This window comes from Hyperolius riggenbachi, chromosome 8 (genome assembly GCF_040937935.1).
Source record: "Hyperolius riggenbachi isolate aHypRig1 chromosome 8, aHypRig1.pri, whole genome shotgun sequence".
NCBI classification, from domain to species: Eukaryota; Metazoa; Chordata; class Amphibia; order Anura; family Hyperoliidae; genus Hyperolius; species Hyperolius riggenbachi.
Window position 1 is genome coordinate 41,388,544 of NC_090653.1, and position 26,528 is coordinate 41,415,071.

The following is a 26,528-nucleotide window of genomic DNA, read 5'->3' on the forward strand; positions in this document are numbered from 1 at the left end:
TTTAAAATCACCAGCAAGAAAAAATAACTTTAATAGTCCTTTTCCAACTACTTTTTGGCACTTTTTCATTTGCAAAATGATGAAAAGTTATTTTAAATAGAAGATGAAGGTTTATCTCCTAGGAGAAATTGCAGGAGAAAAATTGAATCGCATATGGCCCAGATTGTGGTTTTAGAACTGCAAATGAGAACGTACAATGCAATGTTATATATAAAAAAAAAAAAAAAGCTATATAAAACTGAAAATAAAAATATAAGACTTTTTTTTTTGCTAATGTTCTATTCATTATCTGCACTACACATACAATTCATTATATCATAAGGGGTTTTTTTTTTTGCTCCAGTGTCAGAGTTTGCTTCTCAAATATGTGACCTTTGTTAAATCTCTTCCACTACTGTACTCACTGCTAAGTTGTTATGTCAAACAAAAAAAAAAAGTTTTACTCACCTAGGGCTTCCAATAGCCCCCTGCAGCTGTCTGGTGCCCTCGCCGTCTCCCTCCGATCCTCCTGGCCCCGCCGGCAGCCACTTCCTGTTTCGGTGAGAGGAGCCGACAGGCTGGGGACGCGAGTGATTCTTCGCGTTCCCAGACACATTAGCACCCTCTATGCTGCTATATGGTAGGCCTGAACGATAAATCGTTTTTGGACCGAAATCGCGATCACGGAAATGACGATTCCGTGATCGCCATAGCAACGATTTTCACCCCCCTCTGTAGCCAGTCCAGCAGTACCCTCTCCCGCTCTATGCAGCGGCGGTGCGCGGCGGCTTAGTGCCAGTGTTTACACTTGCCGTGATGGAGGCGGCTCACTCTCTCCACTAACTTTAGAGTGCAGCCAATCAGCGGAGCGGGCGGCAGACTCCGCCCGCAGGCTCTCACACGTGTCGCCGCAGGTCACTCTTCCCAGCATCTCTACAACATTAGCTGGGCGGGCGGCAGACTCCGCCTGCACGGCTGTCAATCACTTCTTGTTACGAGCGGCAGACTCCGCCCACCCCTCTTACACTCCGTCCCAGTGGCTTACTCCTCCCAGCACCCCCACATCATAAGCTGGGCAGATTGCACGCCGAGTCTGCTGAAAATCACTTGTCAGCAAACAATCACTATTGTGTCACTTTTTTTTGTGTGGTATGAGCGGCAGAGTCTGGCTCTTACTTGGCGACTCCCTCCTCCCAGCACTTCCACATCATTTGCTGGGCTGGTGGCAGACTCCGCCCACATGCAAGTCAATCACACTAACATAAGCAGCAGACTCCGCCCACACCCTGTCATTGAAGTTTTGTATCACCTCTGTCACGCTGCACATTGTGTCAGCGTGATAATGATGATGACTGCTGTGGTGTGACACTGTGGTGATCTTTCTGCAATCTGCAAAGCTGCAGCGGGGGCAGTAAAAAAAACTTTAAGGGCCTGTTTCCACTAGCGCGGAAACCACGCCAAATCCGCAGAGTTACCCCGCAGGCAAATCGCACAGGGAAACTCTGCCGTAGGGATGAATAGTGCCGCCAGCCGAATCGCTTGCGCTAGCGATTCGGCCGGCATTTCCATCTGAAGTTGTGCGGGAGGCTGCAAATCCCATAGCCTTGCATGGCACGGCTGATGGGATTCGTCTGCGTACCCGCAGACCCGGAAGTGCCGCCGCGCGTCTCGCTGACGCGTGCGGCACAAGTGGAAGCGGGCCCTCAAGAATGTTCATGCAAGACACATGCATGTTTCATATTAATAAATTTAATTGAAAGCAATTCTTATTTCTTGCCTTTAATTTTCATCACCGCATTTTAGATTTATAGCTTTTTGTTTAGATAAATTCACATAATGCAGTAACCTTTATAAACATGACAGAAAATGACATCATACTATGAATTTGATAGTATGTTGTCATTTTCTGTCAGTGCATGTTTGTAAATGGTATTGTACTTTGAGAATTTAGTGCAAAGGCTCAAATTGAAAAAAAATCGTGAATCGAATCGAAATCGCAATTTCTGTCAGAAATCGTGCAATTCAATCTTTTCCTAAAATCGTTCAGGCCTACTATATGGTATATGATATATGCTATAGCAGCATAGATGGCGCTATTGTGGCCAGGAACGCGAAGAATCACTCGCGGCCCCAGCCTGTCAGCTCCTGTCACTGAAACAGGAAGTGGCTGCTGGCGGGGCCAGGAGGATCGGAGGGAGACGGCGAGGGCACCGGACAGCTGCAGGGGGCTATTGGAAGCCCCAGGTGAGTAAAACTCTTTTTTTTTTTGTTTGACTTAAGTGTCCCTTTAAAATGAATAAATAACAGATTCAAAAAAAGAGACAAAAAGGGTAATAAAGCATGATTTTTAAAGGCATGATTTCAAGCAGACAAAACACATCTTGCAATTAAAAGTTTCCTTCATTATGTCCCAATCTTAATGATTGGGATTTTTTTTTTTTTTTATACTAAAAGTCATCTCACTGATCAAATATCTCAGTTATGTGACCAATGCATCCTCATTATAGTCCTGGGAGGCGTGTCCTGTACCACCTGGCTACAGGAAGCAGGAAGTCTGCTGAAGTGCGATTTCTCTCGAAGTCACACAGCTTGTCAGCCAAACCAGCAGGTGGTGCGCTGAGCAAATATCACACTTTGTGATATTTCATATTTTGTGGAGTAAAAAAATAAAAGGATTCAGCATTAAAACCAATAAATAAATTAGAAAACCGATCTAAACATTCTCTTAAAAAGGGATGTATTGTGGGGGTTTTTTTAAGCTAATTTTAGTCTATAAAGCACAAAATAAATAAATAATCAGAAATAGAATAGTAGAATTGCTTCAGTTTTGGTTTCTTGAGGTGCTCCACCTGGCAAGGCCGGATTTATACTTTTGCCATGCCTAGGTCAGCTTTCTTTTTGCTCCCCATCCGTGCGCAGCAGCGCCCCTCCGATTCCATGGGCAGCCCCACCCCTTCTGTAGCATTCTTGTACAGCAGCCCCTCTCTTTCATATATGTAAATCCTATGTGCAGCAGCATCCCTCTTCCATGTATTGCACCCCATTTGCAGTCATCTATTTCAGGCTTCTCTTCCACATTTAGCGATCCCATTTCTATGTCCAGGCGCCTCCTTAGGCTACAGCCGCCCAAGGCCATGGCCTCTGTGGCCTTTTCAGAAACCCTGCCCTGCTACCTGGCAATGTTTTGTCAGCAGAAGAGAGCGTCTTCACTTTACTGTTACAGTAAAAAGGTCTCTAACATCACAAAGACAAAGCCTCAGACTTTGGGGTCAATTCACCAAGCATAACCACATTGCAATAAAGCAGAAAACAGTTGAATTTACCAAACATTTTCTGAAATGTCAGTTCACTAAGGCTGTTATTGTATGAAAAACTAAAGTTAAAGAGGAACTCCAGTGAAAATAATGTAGTAAAAAAAGTGCTTCATTTTTTACCATAATTATGTATAAATGATTTAGTCAGTGTTTGCTCATTGTAAAATCTTTCCTCTCCCCGATTTACATTCTGACATTTATTACATGGTGACATTTTTACTGTGGGCAGGTTATGTAGCTGCTCCTAGCTGTTTTGGCTGTTAGAGACAGCTGTAAACAGCTAATTCCTGTCTGTGAACATTGTTACATTGTGGCAGTTTGCCCAGAGTACCACGGTACTCAGAGCTTCTTGTGGGAGGGGTTTCAGCACAAAATCAGTCATACAGGGCCCCCTGATGGTCTGTTTGTGAAAAGCATTATATTTCTCATGTAAAAGGGGGTATCAGCTACTGATTGGGATAAAGTTCAATTCTAGGTTGGAGTTTCTCTTAAACAACTAGTGAGGTAAATTACCAACTTGTGAAGTATATACCTCATAAATTCACAAAGATTAGAGCATGCGGTAACACAAGTGAGATGTTCAGTATCTCCAGCCTGGAGCTATCGGTAACAGAACAATCTGCCATTCAGAAGGTTATAGAAGGGAGGGAACAGAGCAGAGAAAGGGGGAAAACGAATTCAACTACTCAGGAAAATAAAGTTAATAATAAAAGTATATTTCCCTAATTTCACAATAGTATTATCTAGTTATTAAAAATCCTTCCTAATAATTTCCCTGAGTATCTGCGTCCACAGCCTGCGTCAGTATCAGCCACCAGGTGGCAGGGGGCGGAGCCTGGGCCGTTGCACTAGGCCAAGTGTGCTGGCGGAGGGGACCGCAGGTGCAATATGCACAATAATTGGCTAAAACTTAATGCTGACAAAACTGAGGTTCTTGTTATCGAGGGCCATGGCTCAACAGCAAAGCAGCTCCAGTCTCAACCAACACCGCTAAGGATAGGGAGCTCAGACCTGAACAACTCGGACTGTGTGCGCAGCCTGGGTGTACTGATTGATGGGAAATTAAGCTTCAGGAATCAAATCTCAGCTGTTGTGAAACATTCCTTCTTTCACCTAAGGAATATTGCAAGGATTAAACACCTAATTCCTTCAGAGGATCTTCCAACCCTAGTTCATGCCTTCGTCACATCAAGGTTAGACTACTGCAACGTCCTCTACACAGGCCTGCATAAGAAAGACTTACGCCGCCTGCAATTAGTACAGAATGCCGCCGCAAGGCTGTTAACGAGCCAACCCCGCCATTGCCACATAACACCAACCCTGAGCTCACTCCACTGGCTACCGATAAAATGGAGAATTCTGTTTAAGATTGGCTTACTGACATTCAAATCCTTGCACAATCTGGGCCCTGGATACCTGAAGGACTTGTTGCAACTACATCACACCCCCCACAATCTTAGATCAAAAGGACGTAACACCTTGGTCACCCCCAGAGTCCACCTCAAAACCTTTGGAGACAGAGCCTTTTGTCATGCTGCCCCTACACTTTGGAACTCCCTGCCACACCCAATCAGGACAGCCCCATCCCTGGAAGCATTTAAGTCTAAACTGAAAACCTACCTTTTTAGTCTGGCATTCATGAACATCTGACTATCTCCTCTGTAACACAACCCAGCCTGAAACCCTGTATTAATCTGAGACACAGCTATGCGCTTTGAGTCCTATGGGAGAAAAGCGCTTTACAAATGTTATTGTATTGTATTATTGTATAATCTAGAGCCCGTTTTTGAAATGGGCCTAATTGCTTAGCAGTTAATCAGATCCCAATGGTTTTCAGCTGATACAAATGTTATGTTAATTTTGTGCAGCTTGGACTTGCACTTTACTTGTTAGTATAATAAAAGAAATGCTATCAGTATCACATCTTTTATCCATTTCCCTGCACTGCAATAAGCATCCATTACGAATGAAATACTGCATGATTCCTTAACATAAAAATTTTTGGGCTAAACTACCAAACTATCACCACATGTGTGAAAATCTTTGTGAATTTGGTAAAAAAAAAAAAAAAAGTTTAAAATAAAGCATAAGTTATATTACCGAAAATGAAAATTTTAATGAACGTGTCTTAGTGAATTGAAGCAATTAGGCCATGTGGTTTTCTATGAGGCTCTCTAATAAACGCCTTTCTCGTACTTACATAACATAGACCAGAAGTTCCGCACTAAACTACCACCTCTTCATTTGTGAAATGTATTTTTTTCCTGATTTAAACAAAAAAAACTAAAAAAAAAAAATATCACTGTATATTCCTTTTAACTCAAGAGTGGAGTGTCCTTAGACAGTCAGTTCACTCTTTTTTATGTCTCAGAACATTAAGGCGGGTTCATCTGTAAGTACACCAGTAAAACAGCAGAGTGAATACAGGCAAGTCCAAATGTACAACAGTCCAGGTCCTGTACAGAAATGATCAGCTATTCCTGTTTACACATACTACAAAAAACAAACAAAAACTAAACCAAAATCAAGAAACTGATTCTCAAATGTGTAAATGTGTCAGATAAAAGGATAAAGTAACCAAAGAGCCCGCTAATGAATTTCCCCTGTAACATGCACAGTGCTGACTTCACCAACAAGATGGCCGCTACAGGAAATAAATAACAGTGGAAACATACTCAGGCAAGCATGTCTGTTACTGCAAGATGCAGATAATGTCACAGATAGTTGACAGTTTCATATCCGCCAGGAGTTGCACTTCAATTCTGATCAGATTTTTTCTCATCTCTATACAAGTCCTAGCTCACCATTGACCAAATAAACACATTATTTGAGATAGTCAGGTCACGTGTTAATTATCATAATTTGTCCAAAGAACAAATGATAAGGTAGCATCAACCAGACAAATTCTTGGAAAATTGATCATGCTCTGACATACACTATCAAATAAATATTGGGAATGATCTTACAGATGCAGTGTGAAATAGCCAATCATGCCTTTTGTATGGGTACTTTTAGGATGCTGCGTTCACAATGTGAATTTTTGTTGTTGTTGTTGCTTAAAGTGAACCTGAACTCTAGCACAGCACACAATGCAAAGTTTTCATTCCAGTTGCTGGAAGATTTCAGTTACAGTTGATGAAGCATTCACCTCTCTGTGTATCAAAGATTTCATCAAAGTGTCTAATTAGCTCTAATCAGCAACTGTGAATAGACTGCAGGGGATCTCTGCCTAGGCAGCACTCCATACAGTAAACATTGAGGCTTAACCCTTTCCGTGCTCCCTGCAAAAGCAAAACTGTGTTTGGTTGTTTTCTGTTAGGATTTCCATAAATTGTAATGAAGAAATTAATTTCCACAAAGGTTAATATGCTGTGGCTAATATTTTAGAACAAAGAAAAAGTTCTGAGTGTAGTTCCACTTTAAGGGCCCTGTAGAAAGCCCTATAAATATCTCACTGTGATAGTGGATCCCTGTTTAAACGATAGCCAACTGCCAAATCGGATGAAGGCTACCCCCACATTGTGCAAAAAGCTTCCCGAAATTCAGTCTCCTATAAAAGATTATAAACACAACTTCATTAACCTCCAGGAAAATAAAATATTCAAGTTTAGGAGGCCTAAAGTACCCTAGATAATCCATTCAGTATGGGAGGCGAGACCCGCATTGGGGTGATGTAGAGCGGCGCTCCGTAAGGAGCCGTGGAGTGAAGGCGTACCAGCAGTCTGTAGAGGGGTTGGAGGAAGGGGCAGAGCAGATCATCCTCCAGGCAACCTAGGCAGGTTCTTGGGGCTTGTGGGTTTCAAGGGGCCCACCGGTCACCTTCTTTGACCTCTCCCCACTTCAGCTTACCAAAAAGACCACAAGAAGGCCCCAAATCTACTACCTTGCCCAGAGCCCCATTATATCATAATCCATCTCTGGCAAGAGGTGCCATCAGTCTGTATGAGGGCTGGAGGAAGGGGTGCCATCAGTCTGTATGAGGGCTGAAGGAAGGGGTACCAGCAGTGTGTATGAGAGCTGGAGGAAGGGGTACCAGCAGTCTGAAGGAGGGTTTGGAGGAAGGGGTAGGATTTCTGAAAGAGACAAAGAGGGGACTGCAGCTGGCCACAGCACTACAGGCAGGATGGGAAAGCTCATCATTGAGGTGCAGGAGGTCCCAAGTCAAACTGTAACAGAGGAGGAACATGGCCAAAGCACGACACACCCAACAACGAGATCCAGGGGGTTACGTGAGCCACTTCTCAATGCATTGCTTGTAGACCGTCTCGTTGGAGTGCCACATGGTGTGCATGACGTCCGGGACTGAGTAGACGGTGATGGCTCCTCGTTTGTCCAGAGTACGGAGACCAAACGTATCCTCCTGGTACACCTACAGGAGAAATGACCCTGTTTAGTACACAAAGCAAGTAATCAGTGGATTCATTCCTACCGTTATATGAATAGACTGAACCCATATGGTACCAGTGGCAGTGCTGTTGGGTTTGTTTCACACATCAGTGTTCTTCTCCTCATTGTTCAATTTAAAGAGGAACTGTAACCAAGGAATGAAGTTCCCAATCAGTAGATGATACCTCCCTTCCACAGAAAAATCTTTACCTTTTCTCAAACTGATCATCAGGGGGCGCTGTATGGCTAAAATTGTGGTGAAACCCCTCCCACAGTGTGATGTCAGCACCTAGGTCCTGACATCACACTGTGGGAGTTTTGTGGGAAATAACGGCTGTTTCCAACTGCCAAGCAACCAGTAGCTCCCCTCTGTGCATATGTATTATCTGTAATAAAAGCCCCAAACCTTTTAGCCTATCGCATTCTTAGTGGGTGTGGTTATAGATAGTGGCAATGGGTGTTGTCTGTATTCTTTCATGTCTGCCAGCAGTAAAGATGACGACGTGCAGGCTGATTGTGGATCAAACAACATGAACAAATTACATGGCAAATATCAATCAATTCTTGATCTCTCTTCTATTTTGTAAATTCTCACTTTGCAATGTATTGATTCTGTTTTCCTCTTTTCGCTAAAGTTCCTCTTTAAAACCAGGTACACACATCCAATTTTGATTGGCCAATGATTAGACAATTTTACCACTTCCGTGCAGCATGAGAACTTGCATACACAATCTGCCCATAGTATTCAATATCTGTTGTCCCTCATACTACCTGGAGATGGTAAGTTTGGTCTGTAGCATGTGTGTATGCACCCTCAATACCTGAAAATAATGAATACAATTGCTTATTGTTACAATATTCATCTATAGATGATTTAGTCAGTGTTTGCCCATTGTAAAATCTTTCCTCTCCCTGATTTACATTCTGAAATGTATCACTGGTGGTGACATCTTTAGCTCTGCCAGGTGATCTGTACGGAATGTTTGTTACTGAGCGTTCTGCACAGAGGGAGATACTGCTTGGAAACAGCTGTTATTTCCCACAATGCAACGACGTTCACAGACATCAAACTTTTAGGACCATGGTCATGACATCACACAGAGGGAGGGGTTTCACCACAATATCAGCCATACAGAGCCCTCTGATGACCTATTTGAGAAAAGGAATAGATTTCTCATGTAAGGGGGTATTAGCTACTGATTGGGATGAAGTTCAGTCCTGGGTTAAAGTTCTTCTTTAGTAAATCTTACTCCCACGCAGTCGAATATTGATGTAATGTCGGGTGGTAAGACATGTCCTCTTTAATATACCAGCCAAGAAGTGTACTTTCCTGTGTCCACAGTACCCACATACAGCTGCTAAGCTGCTGTGGCAACATGGACAGACATATGACAACATATAACACACATGCTCTGTGCACCAGCTGTTAATCACCAATACAATGCAGACTGAAAGCCAGACTATCTGGTCGCAGACAGCCCTGTCATTTGTCAACCCCCCACTAGATGGCAGTGTCTGACTGGCTATAATGCAAGATCTGAAGGCCAAATCCACTTAGCTTAGTGGAAAATAAGACACTTTGCAGTCTCTAATGGCAGATCTGTTTACATCTCAACAACAATTCTACTAACTGTGGTTTAGGGCATATTTACAGCATCTCCAGCCTCAGAAGCTGAGAGTCAATTATTAATGAGGCTACAGTTAGAGCTCTGAACAGCTTAGCCATTGCAAAGCAAACAACATGATTTGCCTGGTGTTCAATTCTTCATGTTAGCCGAGTTTTCTGCCTGTTCAACACATAGCCTGTGGGCAGCAATCTGGCCCATGTCCCAGTTACTGTCACCCTTCTCCTTCCATAGGCAATGATGTGTGAGTGGCTGTGCCTTGCGGTGGGCCTGAAATCTTGCACAGGACAGAAGGTAAACATACAGAAATGCCCCCTGTATGCACTTAGAGAGTTTAGCCTGTCTAATTCCCCCTAATCTGTGTCTAATCACAAGTTGTAATCTGATCCCTCAGCGGTGTCTGCCACGGCAGAGGCGCTAATTGGAAAGCACAGGACGTTAACAATAGGTCTGCTCCCATGAAAGCAGGAAGTAGACACACTGCAGATTTATTGCAGGATTTGTATCAGCTTGTAGTCTCAATAGCAATGATAGGAGAAGGTGATGATCCCACAAACCTGCTGCTCCTGCATCTCCACCACTGTCTCGTTCTCGTCATAGAATCCAAAGTGGCTGAAACAACAAGAGGAGACATTACTAGAGGATCAGCTCTATGAACATTATGTTTCTTAGCATATAGCACTGACATCTCCTGCAGCACTTTACAGAGTACATACAGTAGTCATGTCACTGACTGTCCTCAGAGGAGCTCACAATCTCATCCCTACCATAGTCATAGTGTAATGTCCTACCATATTATTATTATGTATCTATATAGCACTTACATCTTCTGCAGCACATTACAGAGTACATAGTCATGTCACTGACAGTCCTCATAGGAGCTCACAATCTAATCCTGCCATAGTCATAGTCTAATGTCCTACCATATTATTATTATGTATTTATATAGCACTGACATCTCCTTACAGCACATTACAGAGTGCATAGTCATGTCATATTAAGTTTTTCAAGTTTTCATAGCTCTGGCTTCCTCTCAGCTGCATGTGGTTAATACAGCATATTAAAGAATATTTTGTTGCCTAAAATAGACAGCAGGAATTACTCAAACACCATATCAGTTTTTCACCCCTTTTAACCATATATGGCCTGACAACCATGGAGCTCCCAGGGCTGCCCTGAGACACTTTCAGGAAGGATGACATTAACGCATCAACCAATCAGATATCAATAATCCAGGCAACAAACAGAGTAAGCCAGAGTTGAAAATAAACTAATGAGATAAACAATTGCGCTCTCCACCTTCCTATAAGACAACATACAAATGGCACATAGCGTGACTCCATACACATGCACTTTGCCACATACAGTCAATCACCACTGTGACAATTGTGCTCGTGTCGCACTCGTGTATCCACTCCCAATATAGATTGCGCTCACCAAACAGCAGCCACCTCAGACTCAGGTGGGTCTAGCGTATTTTTCACACATAAGCTCCAGGCATATTTAAAATCCTCAATGATCTGTTTAATGTCGCTTTGATCCTCTCCGGAATCATGAAATTGTAAAACACATAAAATACATCATAGTGTAATCTGCATAAAAAAACACATGATAGCCCGCGCAGTGAATGCGCACTCACTTATATCTTCTTGTCATATGGCACATCATATAGGCGGCAGCGAGATCTGTCCTGGCCTCCGGGCATGGGGTGAACGGCGTCCCGTATCCCTCCTGGTACCCTTTTGCCTGGTCTGCGCTGACTCGCGTCCTCCTCGCTAAGCTGTTCCTCAAACACTTCCTAGTGCAGTGACGTCAGACGGCCGGCATTCACTGCGCGGGCTATCATGTGTTTTTTTATGCAGATTACACTATGATGTATTTTATGTGTTTTACAATTTCATGATTCCGGAGAGGATCAAAGCGACATTAAACAGATCATTGAGGATTTTAAATATGCCTGGAGCTTATGTGTGAAAAATACGCTAGACCCACCTGAGTCTGAGGTGGCTGCTGTTTGGTGAGCGCAATCTATATTGGGAGTGGATACACGAGTGCGACACGAGCACAATTGTCACAGTGGTGATTGACTGTATGTGGCAAAGTGCATGTGTATGGAGTCACGCTATGTGCCATTTGTATGTTGTCTTATAGGAAGGTGGAGAGCGCAGTTCATCTACTTGACATATCCTGACATCTGAAACCCTGACACAGCGATCCCACCACATATTACAGTAAACTTGGCTGCAGTAAGCTCTGAATATCAACCTGTGGAACTTTAAATACTGAGACACAGGAACTATTTTTGGACACTGCAGTATTGGACTGATAAGATACAAATAACTGAGAAGGGGATTTGGGAGATTGGTGTTGCAAATTGTGATAGGATTGAGTGGGCAGCGCAGCCTTGTATATTCATTGAGATAAACAATTGGATCTGTCTTTTTACTCCTAAAAATGACTCTTAAGGTGGCCATACATAGAACGATTATGGGCAGATTCGACCAAGAGACAAATTTATCTCTAGTCGAATCTGCCCATACAATACAGGGCGATTCCCATCCGATTTCAGCATGAAATCATCAAGGAATCAGCTGAACCCGCTGCATCCGCCCCCAAAATGTGTAAATGTATGTAGTGTAGTGCATTTATACATTACCTGTCCTGTAGCAGCTTCCACCAGATGTCCATCCATCTCGCCGGATAGCGGCGCATAGCGTCTGACGTCAGACATAGCGCTGCCGGCGTGTATGCGGAACCCGGCGAGATGGACGGAAACCGCATGGAGGCTGACACTAGACAGGTAATGTATAAATGCACACACTACATACATTTATACATTGCGGCGGGGGTTTCATCGTCTCGTTGTTCGTTCGCAATTCGGCCGCTGTACCGCCGCGCACCCGACCAACCAACTTCGGCTCCACATCTTCCAGCGTGTGTGACCGGCCAATTTCTGTCCCGAAATTGGTCGCTTTGTCGGTCGGGCATGCACTTGGCAGCACCAATTTTCATTCAATTCGATTATAATAATCAAATTGGATGGTCAATTGGTTGGTTGACTAATATATGGCCTCCTTTAGATATCTGAAGGTTTTATTTTATGTATAAACATTAACAAAGCAGATTTAATGTGTCATAGTCTCTCCTCAATTGCAGTGTCTCAAGAGTCCTAGAGTGAAAATACATGAACTATTGACCTTTTTATATTTCCCTCTCTCAGTAAAAAGCCCAGGGATCTGCTTAGGAAAGTGTTTTATAGCTGTAATTTGTTATCGGTGAGTCAAATGAGTCCAGACTGGAGGAAAACTGTGAGTTCCATAGCTAATTATAAACTCTTTATACACGGCTATTTCATTAGGTCACATGCCATCTCTGGTACACTTTAACTGAAATTTCCCTGCATTCCCCACCTATTATGTTGTCAGGGCGACGCCCCTTTTGTGGCTTCACAAACATCTTGTTATTAGTGCAATGAGGCAAGGTGTGAACAGAGATAAGCTCAGGCTCTTAGCACAAGTGCTTGTTGTGGGCTAACAGCACACGGTGCAGCTGTGCAACTTCTGTGCTTCTCCAAAACATGTTCTTGTGATACAGAACATAGCCACGGGGTTGTTCTCATTTTCTTAAAGTGAACCGACCATCATTTTTAACACCCAGGGCAGCTCTATAGCAAATTAAAAATGCATTCTAAAAATGTGGTTTATTATTTAAAAAAAACTTTCATTTTACATCTAAGGGTTAAAATAGCAGATTAGAACTGATGGAATTATTTTATTAGACACTTTAGCAGAGAGCAAACAAAAGCTTTCATCCGCAGGGGGTGGAGACATAGAACACTGTGCTTCAAAGAGTTTCGTGAAGTCACAGATGCTATCTTCACACCTTCCCCTGGATAAATAATGGGCAGCTAAACGGGGAGGAGAAAACATAGCAGCTCCTATAGCTATTAGATACTAGGAAAAAACTAATGCAGCCATTCCACAGCCTGATGGTTGCGGCAAAGTACAGTGATGTGAAAAATTATTTGCCCCCCTTTCTGATTTCTTATTCTTTTGCATGTTTGTCACACTTAAATGTTTCTGCTCATCAAAAACCGTTAGCCATTAGTTAAAGATAACATAATTGAACACAAAATGCAGTTTAAATGATGGTTTTTATTATTTAGTGAGAAAAAAAACTCAAAACCTACATGGCCCTGTGTGAAAAAGAAATTGCCCCCTGAACCTAATAACTGGTTGGGCCACCCTTAGCAGCAATAACTGCAATCAAGCGTTTGCGATAACTTGCAACGAGTCTTTTACAGCACTCTGGAGGAATTTTGGCCCACTCATCTTTGCAGAATTGTTGTAATTCAGATTTGAGGGTTTTCTAGCATGAACCGCCTTTTTAAGGTCATGCCACAACATCTCAATAGAATTCAGGTCAGGACTTTGACTAGGCCACTCCAAAGTCTTCATGTTGTTTTTCTTCAGCCATTCACAGGTGGATTTACTGGTGTGTTTTGGGTCAATGTCCTGCTGCAGCACCCAAGATCGCTTCAGCTTGAGTTGACGAACAGATGGCCGGACATTCTCCTTCAGGATTTTTTGGTAGACAGTAGAATTCATGGTTCCATCTATCACAGCAAGCCTTCCAGGTCCTGAAGCAGCAAAAAAACCCCAGACCATCACACTACCACCATATTTTACTGGTGGTATGATGTTCTTTTGCTGAAATGCTGTGTTACTTCTACTCCAGATGTAACGGGACACGCACCTTCCAAAAAGTTCAACTTTTGTCTCGTCGGTCCACAAGGTATTTTCCCAAAAGTCTTGGCAATCATTGTGATGTTTTTTAGCAAAATTGAGACGAGCCTTAATGTTCTTTTTGCTTAAAAGTGGTTTGCGCCTTGGATATCTGCCATGCAGGCCGTTTTTGCCCCGTCTCTTTCTTATGGTGGAGTCGTGAACACTGACCTTAATTGAGGCAAGTGAGGCCAGTTCTTTAGACGTTGTCCTGGGGTCTTTTGTGGCCTCTCGGATGAGTTTTCTCGGTGCTCTTGGGGTAATTTTGGTCGGCAGGCCACTCCTGGGAAGGTTCATCACTGTTCCATGTTTTTTGCCATTTGTGGATAATGGCTCTCACTGTGGTTCGCTGGAGTCCCAAAGCTTTAGAAATGGCTTTATAACCTTTACCAGACTGATAGATCTCAATTACTTTTGTTCTCATTTGTTCCTGAATTTCTTTGGATCTTGGCATGATGTCTAGCTTTTGAGGTTCTTTTGGTCTACTTCTCTGTGTCAGATAGCTCCTATTTAAGGCCCTGTTCACACAGAACGCGTTTCCAGCCGCGTTTTGGAAACGCGTGCGGGAGGCCGACACGCACGACATCAGACAGTGCATAGAGTGCACTGTCTGATGTTCACACTGCATGCGTTCCAGGCCTGTGCGGTCCAGGAACGCATGCTGCACGCATTTTTTGCAAAAACGCGTGGCTGTCCCATTCACTTTTCAGTGATGGGATCAGCCACGCAACGCACACAAACGTGGATGGCGTGTGTTCGCATGCGTTGCGTTCCGCACGCATGGTCATCCACGTTTGTGATGTGAACGGGGCCTAAGTGATTTCTTGATTGAAACAGGTGTGGCAGTAATCAGGCCTGGGGGTGACTACAGAAATTGAACTCAGGTGTGATAAACCACAGTTAAGTTATTTTTTAACAAGGGGGGGCAATCACTTTTTCACACAGGGCCATGTAGATTTGGAGTTTTTTTTTCTCACTAAATAATAAAAACCATCATTTAAAACTGCATTTTGTGTTCAATTATGTTATCTTTGACTAATAGTTAACGGTTTTTGATGAGCAGAAACACTTAAGTGTGACAAACATGAAAAAGAATAAGAAATCAGGAGGAGGGGGGGGGGGGCAAATAGTTTTTCACATCACTGTATGTTGAATACATCAGGCATACAGGAGAAGCTGAGCAGCTAGAATTATTCATATTATCAGATGTTCCATATGTTAAACAGACCTTAAAAAAAAGGTACAGAATTTATGTTTGGAAAAACCTGCTAACAAATTACCAGGCAATTCATAGCAGGCTGGAAACTGAAACCGTCCTTTTTAAGAACTTTAATTTTCCACACGAGTTCTGCTTTCAGTGATTATTGTCCAATAAGCAATCTATACCTGGACTCCCACGGTGTGATGACTCCATCGTTAGGGCCCCCTATGAGAACCATTTTTCGGAGGCGCAGGAAGTTCTTCTTCCAGTCTGCAAAAGACAGATAGTGAGAAAGGCATTACATACATCAGTCCAGTAAGACGGGAGAACTACACGAAACCGGCGGGTGAACCACACGAAACCAGTCGGTTAACCACACCTCAACACACTGAACTCCCACCTGCCTAATATCAATCAAGATATTTTATAAAGGAAACTTTTAAGCAAAGGAACATGGAGGCTGACAGTTTACCTTTTAAAGTGGACCTGAACTAAGAACTTCATCTCTGCTCTAAACGATAAGCAACAGCATAATAACCTTTAAACAAAAACAGCTTACAGAACTGTATTTACCAATTAGCTGCTCTGTCAAAGCAGCCAGCAGACACAGCTGAGAGATCAAATTACAGTTGTGAGTAGTCACAGATAAAGGGGAATTACTCTGAATACATACAGGGTGCAGTTCTCTAGGTTTTCCTTCTGTCCTGTGCAAGAGTTCAGCTCCACTTTAAAGTGTATGGGCGGGTCCCCAAGTTGTGCAAACTACGCTTCCTCCACCTTTGACCCATCAGAGCAGAACAAAGATAACAAACTGATCTGAATTCTATTCAGTGCCCCTAAATCACAAATTCATCATCAAAAACTGAGTTATTATGCTGTTGCGTATCTTTTAGAGCAGAGAAGAAGTTCTGAGTTCAGGTCCGCTTTAAAAGGGTACTCTGTTGAAAATCCCGTTTTTCTTCGGATGTCACTTACCTGTAGTGTTCGGTTCTGGCCTTTCAGAATTGAGAGGTGCCAGGAAATCACTACTGTTGATATACATGTCGTGGTGATGGGGATCTGTAAACACAAGACAGGCGGTGAACTTTCACTCGTAACTTTAACACTTTCAAATGTATTAAACATAAGTCAGAGAGGCACCATAGTAACATGTAATAAAAGGCAGTCCAAATTATTCAGGATACACACTTTTATGGGAATTATCCTGGTTCAGCATCAGAAAGAAACACTTCCTATAGCTATATATTGCTGCATATTGGTATGTGGCCCCGCCCTTCCATAAGGCTTGTTTAATATGCAGAATTCTCCCCCAAAGCATTCTGGGAGACCAGAGAATTTTTCTGCCAGCTTGAGAACTCTCAGTAACATTCCACAGAGCTGAACCTGACAGGACTAAAAAAAAAAAAATGTCACTACCTGTGATACATTTCATAAATGAAATCAGGGAGATGAAAGATTTTAGGATTTTGCAGTGAACAAACACTGACTAAATAGTTTAGAAATGAAGAATGTAAAAAGACAAAAAAAAAAAAAAAAGCAATTTATTTGTTTTTATGTTATTTTTACCACTGTTCCGATTTAAAGAGACACTGAAGCGGAAAAAAAATGATGATATTATGATTTGTATGTGTAGTACAGCTAAGAAATAAAACAATAAGATCAGATACATCAGTCTAATTGTTTCCAGTACAGGAAGAGTTGAGAAACTCCAGTTGTTATCTCTATGCAAAAAAGCAATTAAGCTCTCCGACTAACTTAGTTGTGGAGAGGGCTGTTATCTGACTTTTATTATCTCAACTGTAATTGAACTGTTTACTTTTCCTCTGGCAGAGGAGAGTTCATTACTTCACAGCAAAAACTCGGTATACAGAGGCGCCAGAGTAGAGTAAAACGTTTTAAAAACCGCTTAAAAGGAGAGGGGGATGTTAAGGTGGACTCACCTCCCTCTTATAAAAAAAGAAAACTCACTTGAGTCTCAATAAAATAGAATTGTCAAGTAATTTATTCAACTCCACAAATGCAACGCGTTTCGCGGGCGTGACCCCGCTTCCTCAGGCAAAAATGGGAGCACAACTCAGTGGGTCAAGCAATAAGTTTGAGCGCCTCTGACTGCACAGACTGCTCTGAAAGACTCACTTTGAATGCTGAGTGTTGTGTAATCTGCACATATTATAGAATGATGCAATGTTAGAAAAAACACTATATACCTGAAAATAAAAATATGAGAATATTTTCTTTGCTGCTAGTCTTCTAGTAATTATTCATAGTACACAACCAATTAATTATATCATATATTTTTTTTCACTTCAGTGTCTCTTTAAGTTTACAGAAGCTCAGGATATTTTTCATTGGTTTGTTTTGTTTGTGTGAAAAGGCTGTGATTGTTTATATAGAGGCGTGAGTAAATAATCTAGGATGCTGGAGGACAGACAGAAACCACTTTATATACACAGCGGTTAGTTTAGCAGCTTCTGCCTCATCCCATTCAAGCCGGATCATAATGCAGGGGCAATGTTTTGTTTTGTTTGTCAAAATGTAGGCATAAAGAGACACACCGTTTCCAAATTTACACAATACAACCTCACTAACGGTGGCCATACACTTGTGCTGGGAATACATGGGTCGATTTTGCCCCTCGATTCAGCGCCCGATCGTTTTCCACGCTTGATTCTGTGGGCGATTCTCTTATCTTCCATTCCTTTTTCTTATCTTTTCCCATTGTCCTTCATGCAGAACTGAGCGCGGAATCGATCAGGTGCGAGATCGGACATGTCGGAAATTATCTATCGAGCCATCTAAATGGCTCAGAATCTAAAGCAGGCCATACACTGGCTCGATTCCCGGCCGTTTCGACAGCAGATTCGATCCTGGGATCGAATCTGCTGCCAATCGTTCGCGGTAAACGCAGCCGTCGATCGCGCCGTGCGGGAAATTACCCTCGATAGCCCTCGGGTAAAGTGCGCGTCGCTAGCGGCGGCCGATCAAGTATACATTACCTGAAGCTGGCTCCCGGGCGTCTTCTCCGCATTGCACGGCTCTGTTCCGGCTCCATCCATCCCGGCGCTTCCTGTGTCACTGATGTGACCAGGAAGTTCAAATAGAGGGCGCTCTATTTGAACTTCCTGGTCACGGAGTGACACAGGAAGCGCCGGGATGGAGCCGGAACAGGGCCGTGTAATGCGGAGAAGATGCCCGGGAGCCAGCGTCAGGTAATGTATACGCGGGGGGGGGGGGGGGGGGGGCAGGCGGCAGGAGCAGCTCAGCAGATGGTGAATCGGTTTCAGGCTGAAATCGATTCACAATCTGTTTGCAGTAAAGGCAGCCATACGATCCCTATCTGATCAGATTCGATCAGATAGGGATCTGTCAGCTGGTCGATCTAATGGCACATCGACCAGTGTATGGCCACCTTAACCGTGTATTCCCAGCATTATAGATTTGCAGTAGATTTGAGCAGCAGATAGATTTCTGTCAGATGCCTGTCAAGTCAAATCTGACAGGAATCTATCTGTGTGCGCCACACACTAGGAACAGATTTCCAATAGATTTCAGAATTAAATCTATTGGAAATCCATCTAAAGGGGCCCATACACTGGTCGATTTCAGCCATCAATCGATTCTATGGAACTGGACCTAGATTGTTCATCCTGTCAGATAGATCAAATCGATTGAATTCGGCCACAAATCGATCGATCGATCAACTCGATAGAATCAATTTCCGATCGATTCCATAGAATCAATCGATCAATGGCTGAAATTGACCAGTGTATGGGCCCTTTAAAACGACTTTAGCCTTAAAAATATAAATGTTATTATTTTGTGGGGAAAAGTGGATCAGATAGTTTCAGCACCAGCTAAGGGGCCTCTCACTCTGGGCCGGTGTGGTCATTTTATCGCAGCCCAATGAAAGTCTATGAGGCCGTCCGTACAGACGCGGTGCGATGGAAGTGATGTTTTCGCCGCATCCCCGATGCAAGGATAGACCCACATTACCGCGCGGTTCTGGGGCGACGTGCGGCAGACCAGAAGTCATGCAAGTCCATGGCGATGCGCGTGTGTGAAAACCCGCTACAAGTTCTACGCGACGCGCATGCTCAGAAGCGTATTGTTTGCAATATGCCTTTGCGCACGTGATCCCTTCGGCCACAGGAAGCGAGTGTCACTTCCTGCTTGGCCGGCTGCCAGAAGGCCTGATCCCTGGACTACATTGTACCACCAATGCCAGCCGGTAGTCTGAAACCAGCCTCAGTGTTACAGAGAACCCGAGACAGATTAGAACAAAAAAAATAAGATACTTATCTAAGAGGCTTCTCGCGTTGTCCTGGAGACCACCGCTACCCGAGATCGTGAGCGCGCTCCCCTTCCTGCACAAGTGCGGCCGTACTGCGCCTGCAAATATGGCCACGCCTGTGCGGTAGCATGGAGCCGCTTCTGTAGGAGTGGCTTAGGCTGGGTCCACACATAAAAGGTGCCCTGTCCTGTCAGTTTTGTATCAGTTTTCTATGGCTTGGATCACTCATAAAAGGTGTACATTTCCAGTGCAGTCCTGTTTTCTATGGCTGTGTTCACACTTGAGCAGAGAAAGGTCATTTTTTGTCCTTTGCTCTCCGCTCATAGCAAAACTGTCAGAGAACGGCTCCTATTTTATATATAGGAGCCATTCACACTTGTCATTCTGCAACGGATCCATTGCGGTAAGCAGACCGCACTTCTGTATAAGGTTACAAGTAAAGTGAGGGAGATATAAAGGAGGTAGGAGCGCGCGTCTGTTGCGGGGATGGGCACGGCAGAATCTATATAGGTTCGGGGGATTACTGGTGTATTATAAAGTACATGCATCCTATTCCAACCAAGCTTATCATCCTAAACGTTCATACACACCTACCAACTATCTGTCCAACTATCTGCCAAACTTGTCTGTTAAGCCCCATACAACTTTTGTTGTGAAACAAGTTAAAACAACTACTGAAATTTTTTTTTTGCTATTGTTCAAACAGCTGATAAGACTAATAAGAAGTCAACCCAACAGCTGGATTGACTTCTTATCAGTCTTATCAGCTTTTTGAACAATAGCAAAATACTTTTTTTTTTTAGTTGTTTCAACTTGTTTCACAACAAACGTTGTATGACAAGTGTGCTGCATAAAAGACCGCTGCTGAGCGTGTGAATGGGGCTTAACAGACAAGTTTGGCAGATAGTTGGGAAGATAGTTGGTAGGTGTGTATGAACCTTAAAGAAAATCTGTAATGAAAAAAACCTCCCCTAGGGGGTACTCACCTCGGGTGGGGGAAGCCTCCGGATCCTATTGAGGCTTCCCCCGTCCTCCTTGGTCACATGGTGGCGACGAAAATCCTCATGGAACGGCGGCGATATAAATATTTACCTCCGTGGCTCCAGCGCAGTATCCGCTCTTCCCACGGAGATAGGCGAAATAACCGATCTCTGTCGGGCCGCTCTACTGCACAGACACAAGTCGCCTGCACCTGCGCAGTAGAGTGGACCCAACGGAGATCAGCTATTTTCGCCTATCTCCATGGGAAGAGCCGCAACAGCGCCCCCGCTGGAGCCAGAAAAGGTAAATATTGCACAGCCCGACAATTGTCGCCTGTGCGTTCCGGTGGCTGCAGCGAGACCGCCGTGGGACACAGGAGGACGGGAGTAGCCTCGATAGGGTCCAGAGGCTTCCCCCTACTGAGGTGAGTACCCCCCAGGGGAACTTTTTTTCAGTACAGGTTTTCTTTAATACACCCCCACCTCCCATCATGCCCCTGGCACTCTGCCCCACCTTACCATTCCAGAAATTGCAGATGGACCACGTCTGCCCAATCTGGGTGTAACAGAATCTGTACAGATTGGCTTTCATGTAGGTGGGGAACAGATACCGCAGGTAATCCGTGTCTGAGGGAATAAGAAAGAGAATATTAATACACAGGATACCTATAAACATGCATATGTACCAGCCTGGCTTACCAAGGCACCCTGGGCAGGAATACATGGAGCAGCCAGGCCTGTCTCTTCTGCAGGGCACTCCCAGTAATACAGACATGTCAGGCCGTACTGACTGGACTGTGCAGAGCAGCAGCACACTGATGAGTCATCAATGCAGTAGCTCAAATGCAGCAGCAGGCAAGGGTTAAAGGGACCAATCCTGGCAAAGATAAACAGACCTGGGATGCAGAATGCTGAAGTCTCATTCACACACTAGACTGAGATGGTCAGTGAAATGCCAATGATTCCATCTCGCATGCAAAGCTTATGCATCTTGGTATTAGACCACATTCGGCAGTAATTACATTTGATGAACATTCAAGGCTGCATACAATTTGCATGCAATTTGGAATTACAGTATTAGCATGTCTGCCATTCATCCATCTACTACTGCAGTACCATCTAGCGATCAGGGGAAACAACGAACTACACATGTGTAGAATGCTCCCGGCCTCAGGAGTGCTATTGAGGAGGTGCGCGGCCTGGACAGCGCATTGGGCAGTAGCTCCTGGGGCACAGACTCTAATTTGGCTGACAGCAGCACAACAGACCAGCCTGGGAGGACATTGGGGAGCTGACAGACCACAGGGGGCAGCAAGAAGCACCAGGTAAGTAAAAAGTCTCTTGTTAAAATGAATCCTTAAAGTGAACCTCCAGACTAAAATCTACTCAACAGCACTGAAAAGGCTTGGTGTTTCTTTAACAGTTTCCCAGCATCAGAACTTTGTTTTTCTTACCCAAGCCTCATTTTTAGCTGCACAGAACAAAACTGCCCGGGCATTTTCCCCTGATGCTGTGCAAAGCATGATGGGATTTCTGATGATGTTGTTCTCCTTCTGCTGTTTTGGCGCAAATTTTTTTATTTTTAATTTTTAATTTGAGATTTGAAGCCTAGTGCGCGCAGCTGGGAGGGGTGATCAGCACACAGGACAGTTGGAAGTGGGTCTTCATGCTCCGTTATCTCTTTTCAACCAAAAAGATAGATGCCCTCATGAAATCACATTTGCCTGTTTTTTATTTTAAAACAGGGTGGATAAGAGATTATATTACCTATCTATTTTAAATTAACATAACTAATCTGTCAGACAAACAGTCTGTTTGCGTAGGTTGAAGTTCCCCTTTAAAGTGGAGCTGAACTCTTGCACAGGACAGAAGGAAAGCACAGAGAAATGCACCTTGTGTGTATTTTGAAAGTTTAGCTCTGGAATCTCAGATGTGCTTGGCAGAGCAGCTAATTTGTAAACACAGGATGTTACCCCATGTCTGTTTCCATGAAAGCAGGAAGAAGACACACTGCAGATTTATTGCAGGTTTTCTATCAGCTGTAACAAAGAAATGTTTTTTCTGTAAAGTTTTATTATGCTGTTGCTTATCTTTTAGAGCAGAGAAGAAATTCTGAGTTCAGGTCCGCTTTGAAGTGTACAATGCTTGAAAATCATCTACAAAGAGTTCTCCTGTCCATAAATATATACATCACATATAGTACAGGAGATACTCTTGCCTATACTGTGGGGAACTTAGAAAGCACACAGCTTTCACAAGAGGGTACATAAGGAAATAATGAAACGCGTTGCTGATGTACAACGATCACGTGGACAATAGACTGGTTGCGATAAAGAGCCTCTGTGTTGCACAATGATCGGCCCACACAGCAGAATACAGAACTAGGTCACCCTAAGAGAAGCTGATTTACAAGCTGACACTAACCACAGTGAGGTCCAGAATTCCTAAAACACTGACTGAGAAGTAACATCCAAACCGCCACTTCCTGTTCAGACCACCGTTTCCGTGTTACTGGGCAATGTTTTGATATTTGAGCCCCACGCAGTGTTATGATGGGCAAAGGGGAGGGGAGTGAGGAGGCGGGGATAGTGAGGAGGCGGGGCAACATGGCACCATCTGTAGGCATCAGGCTTCCTTTTCCCTAGAAAGTGGGCCGTTTCCCTTAACCTCCCCGGCGTTCTATTGAGATCGCCAGGGAGGCTGCGGGAGGGTTTTTTTTTAATTAAAAAAAAAACTATTTCATGCAGCCAACTGAAAGTTGGCTGCATGAAAGCCCACTAGAGGGCGCTCCGGAGGCGTTCTTCCGATCGCCTCCGGCGCCCAGAATAAACAAGGAAGGCCGCAATGAGCGGCCTTCCTTGTTTTGCTTAGATCGTCGCCATAGCGACGAGCGGAGTGACGTCATGGACGTCAGCCGACGTCCTGACGTCAGCCGCCTCCGATCCAGCCCTTAGCGCTGGCCGGAACTTTTTGTTCCGGCTACGCTGGGCTCAGGCGGCTGGGGGGACCCTCTTTCGCCGCTGCTCGCGGCGGATCGCCGCAGAGCGGCGGCGATCAGGCAGCACACGCGGCTGGCAAAGTGCCGGCTGCGTGTGCTGCTTTTTATTTGAAGAAAATCGGCCCAGCAGGGCCTGAGCGGCAGCCTCCGGCGGTGATGGACGAGCTGAGCTCGTCCATACCGCTCAGGAGGTTAAAGTGGGCCGAAACTCATGTCAGGGTTTTTTTTATACAAGGCCTTGTTTTGATTGCCAACCAGGTACTGTAATAATATATTTTCATAGTTTATCTAGCTTCTTTCATAAGGTGCTCATTAACTGTACAATTTTTCACTAAATGCGATTTTTTGATGTGATCGTAACCAATCAAAAGGCAATTATTGATTGTTCATATTTACTGAACGTTTCTTTCTTCAAATTTGATCATAAAATCCAACTTTCGGATCGATCTTAACCTATTTAGCAATCGACCAAAGAATCGTTCCTTATCGATTGCCTTCATAAAACGGCAAATTTTCTATACAATCAATTGTAAAAATTGCAACGAAAGATCGCATTTTGTAAAAAAAACTGTCCGTTCTCTGCTCATTGCTAAATGAACAGTGAACGGCTCTTATTTTATAAACAGGAGCCGTTCACACTTGTCACGCTGCAATGGATTCGCGAGATCAGTTGCTGTAAGCGCGCCGCACTTCTGAGGTGTCAGCAATAATCCCAGACAGGCGGATGCATTCCCCCATATAGCCTATAGGAGTAACACATCTGCCCAGGGCTCCAGCCGGACCATCGGAGCGGACATTACACCATCTGCTCCGGCTCATCTGGCACAAGTGGGAACCAAACATTTTACTCTCAGTGGGGCAGCAGCCGAGGGTCCATCGCATACATTGCGATATCGAACGCCGCAACCGATTGAGCACTTTAGGCCCCCTGCACACTGCAAATCCAATTTGCGATTCCAATTTTCCCTGGATGCTATCACAACAATAAGTTTAAAGTTTAGAAATAACGCACAAAAAAACACAGCATGCAGTACCGATTAAAAAAAAAAACCGCAAATCGGAATCGCATGTAGTGAGCAAGAGGCCTTAAACCAAGATTTTTCCAGCATGTCCGATCAATGTATTCGACATGGGACATAGGGATGTGGCATGGCGGGCATCAGTGAGCGGGACTTACCTCCTCCTCGTTCCGGCGAGTTGACGCTGTGCGTGCTGCTAGTCTGGTCTAGTGAAGACCAGAGCAGCGGCACGCACAGAGTCAACTCGCCGGAACAGGAGGAGGTAAGTCCCGCCCACTGATGCCCGCTGCCAGCCACCGCCGCAATTGTTCTGGAGGGGAGAGCCAGGAAGAGGAGCTCCAAGGTGAGGGAAAGGGGGAGCTCCTCTTCCTGGCTCTCCCCTCCAGAACGATTACGGCGGTGGCTGGCAGCGGACATCAGTGGGTGGGGACTTACCGCCTCCTGTTTCGGCGAGTTGACGCTGTGCGTGCCGCTGCTCTGGTCTTCACTAGACCAGACTAGCGGCACAATGCTCCTCTCCACTGCGCTGCTCCCCTCCAGGGTGCTAGGGTGGACGACGTCCACTCTCCAAAAAAAGTAAGTGGACGTCGTTCACGCAGGACTCGACCCCTGCTGTATACATATTACAGACTTGCACTAAAAGCTCAGATCTGCACTGTACAAAATTACAAGAATACATTTTACAGAGGGTGAGCGTAGGTGTATATTGATACCCGGAGAGTCCTTCTTTAAGTAGCAGATGAGACAGCAGCGCTACACCTGGGGTAATAATAGTGCTCTGCACAGCCTCTGTCCATACACAGTAACACTGGGACAGTAATGCTGGGTCTGGGCAGGTGCTTGGCTAAAGTCCCGGTAATTTCCTAGTGTAACAGATGTGGCATAAATTAAGTCCCTGTCCTCTTGGAAGAACAAGTTTTATGGTGGCCAAACATAACAGAGTTCAGTGAGTAGGACACTGGTTTTGGCCAAAATCTATCGAATTATAGATTGGGCTGAAGTGTGTGGCATAAATTTTCATACTATTCCATAAAATTATCGAATTGGATGGTCGATCGGATTGTAAAATCGCTAGATGCAATAATCCAGATACTTACCTAAGGAGAGGAAAGGCGATGGGCCCTATAGAGCTTTCTCGTTCCTCTCTCGGTCCCAGTTTCAGTGCTGACTCCCTGGTAGCAGTATTCAACCATTTTGGTCAATTCCGCTCTCTGTCTGCCTCGAAGGAGGCTTCAGACGTCTTCAGCAGCCCGAGTGCGCCCAAACACAGGCTTCCCCATACTGTGCACATGCGAGCCCCCTCTCTCGCGCAGTCGCCGTATGGAGCCACCTGTCTTCAGGAAGACTTGGCTCCCAAAGACTTCTTAAGTCCCCGCGGCGAGGGATTCAAACGGAGGAGCTGTCGCTGCAACAAGGTCACCGGGAGGGGAAAGGGGAGGATCTATAGGACCCAGAGCCTTCCCTCTCCTTAAGTATCTGGTTTATTTCTTTTATATAAACTTGGAGGGTTGGCCACTGGAATCTCTGATTAGTAATGGCCTCAATTCACTAAGCTTTATCGAACACTTTATCAACCGTTTGATAATTTACCTCATGAGTAAAATCTAGTTTTGAATTCACTAAGGTGTTATTGATTTATTGAATGTTTTATCGATAAAACATTCAATAAATCGATAACACCTTAGTGAATTCAAAATTAGATTTTACTCATGAAGTAAATTATCAAACGTTCGATTAAGTGTTCGATAAAGCTTAGTGAATTAAGACCTAATGCTGGGGATACACGGTACGTTTCTGTACCGTGTATCGACCAGCTGATTCGGCCAGCTGATAATATTCAGCTGGCCCGATCACGCCGCTCGACTCCCGCCCGCTCAATCTCCACCGGCGGACAATGGCAGGGAATCGAGCGGTGATACGGAAGCGCCGGTGGGGACGAGCGGCAATCGAT

General features: G+C 44.3%; 1 protein-coding gene across 3 annotated transcripts in view; it reads right to left on the reverse strand.

Annotated features, from left to right (window-relative positions):
• Positions 1-4,772: 4,772 nt before the first annotated feature.
• The window catches only part of PPT2 (palmitoyl-protein thioesterase 2), a 68,655-nt gene continuing 46,899 nt past the window's right edge, over positions 4,773-26,528 (reverse strand). For all 3 annotated transcript variants that reach the window (XM_068250285.1, XM_068250286.1, XM_068250287.1), the window contains exons 5-9: positions 21,080-21,187; positions 16,265-16,348; positions 15,475-15,559; positions 9,862-9,916; positions 4,773-7,662 (exon numbers count right to left, since the gene is read on the reverse strand). In XM_068250285.1, coding sequence (XP_068106386.1) covers positions 7,519-7,662; positions 9,862-9,916; positions 15,475-15,559; positions 16,265-16,348; positions 21,080-21,187 — 476 coding nt within the window. In that variant the 3' untranslated portion in view covers positions 4,773-7,518. The remainder of the gene's footprint in view (positions 7,663-9,861; positions 9,917-15,474; positions 15,560-16,264; positions 16,349-21,079; positions 21,188-26,528) is intronic.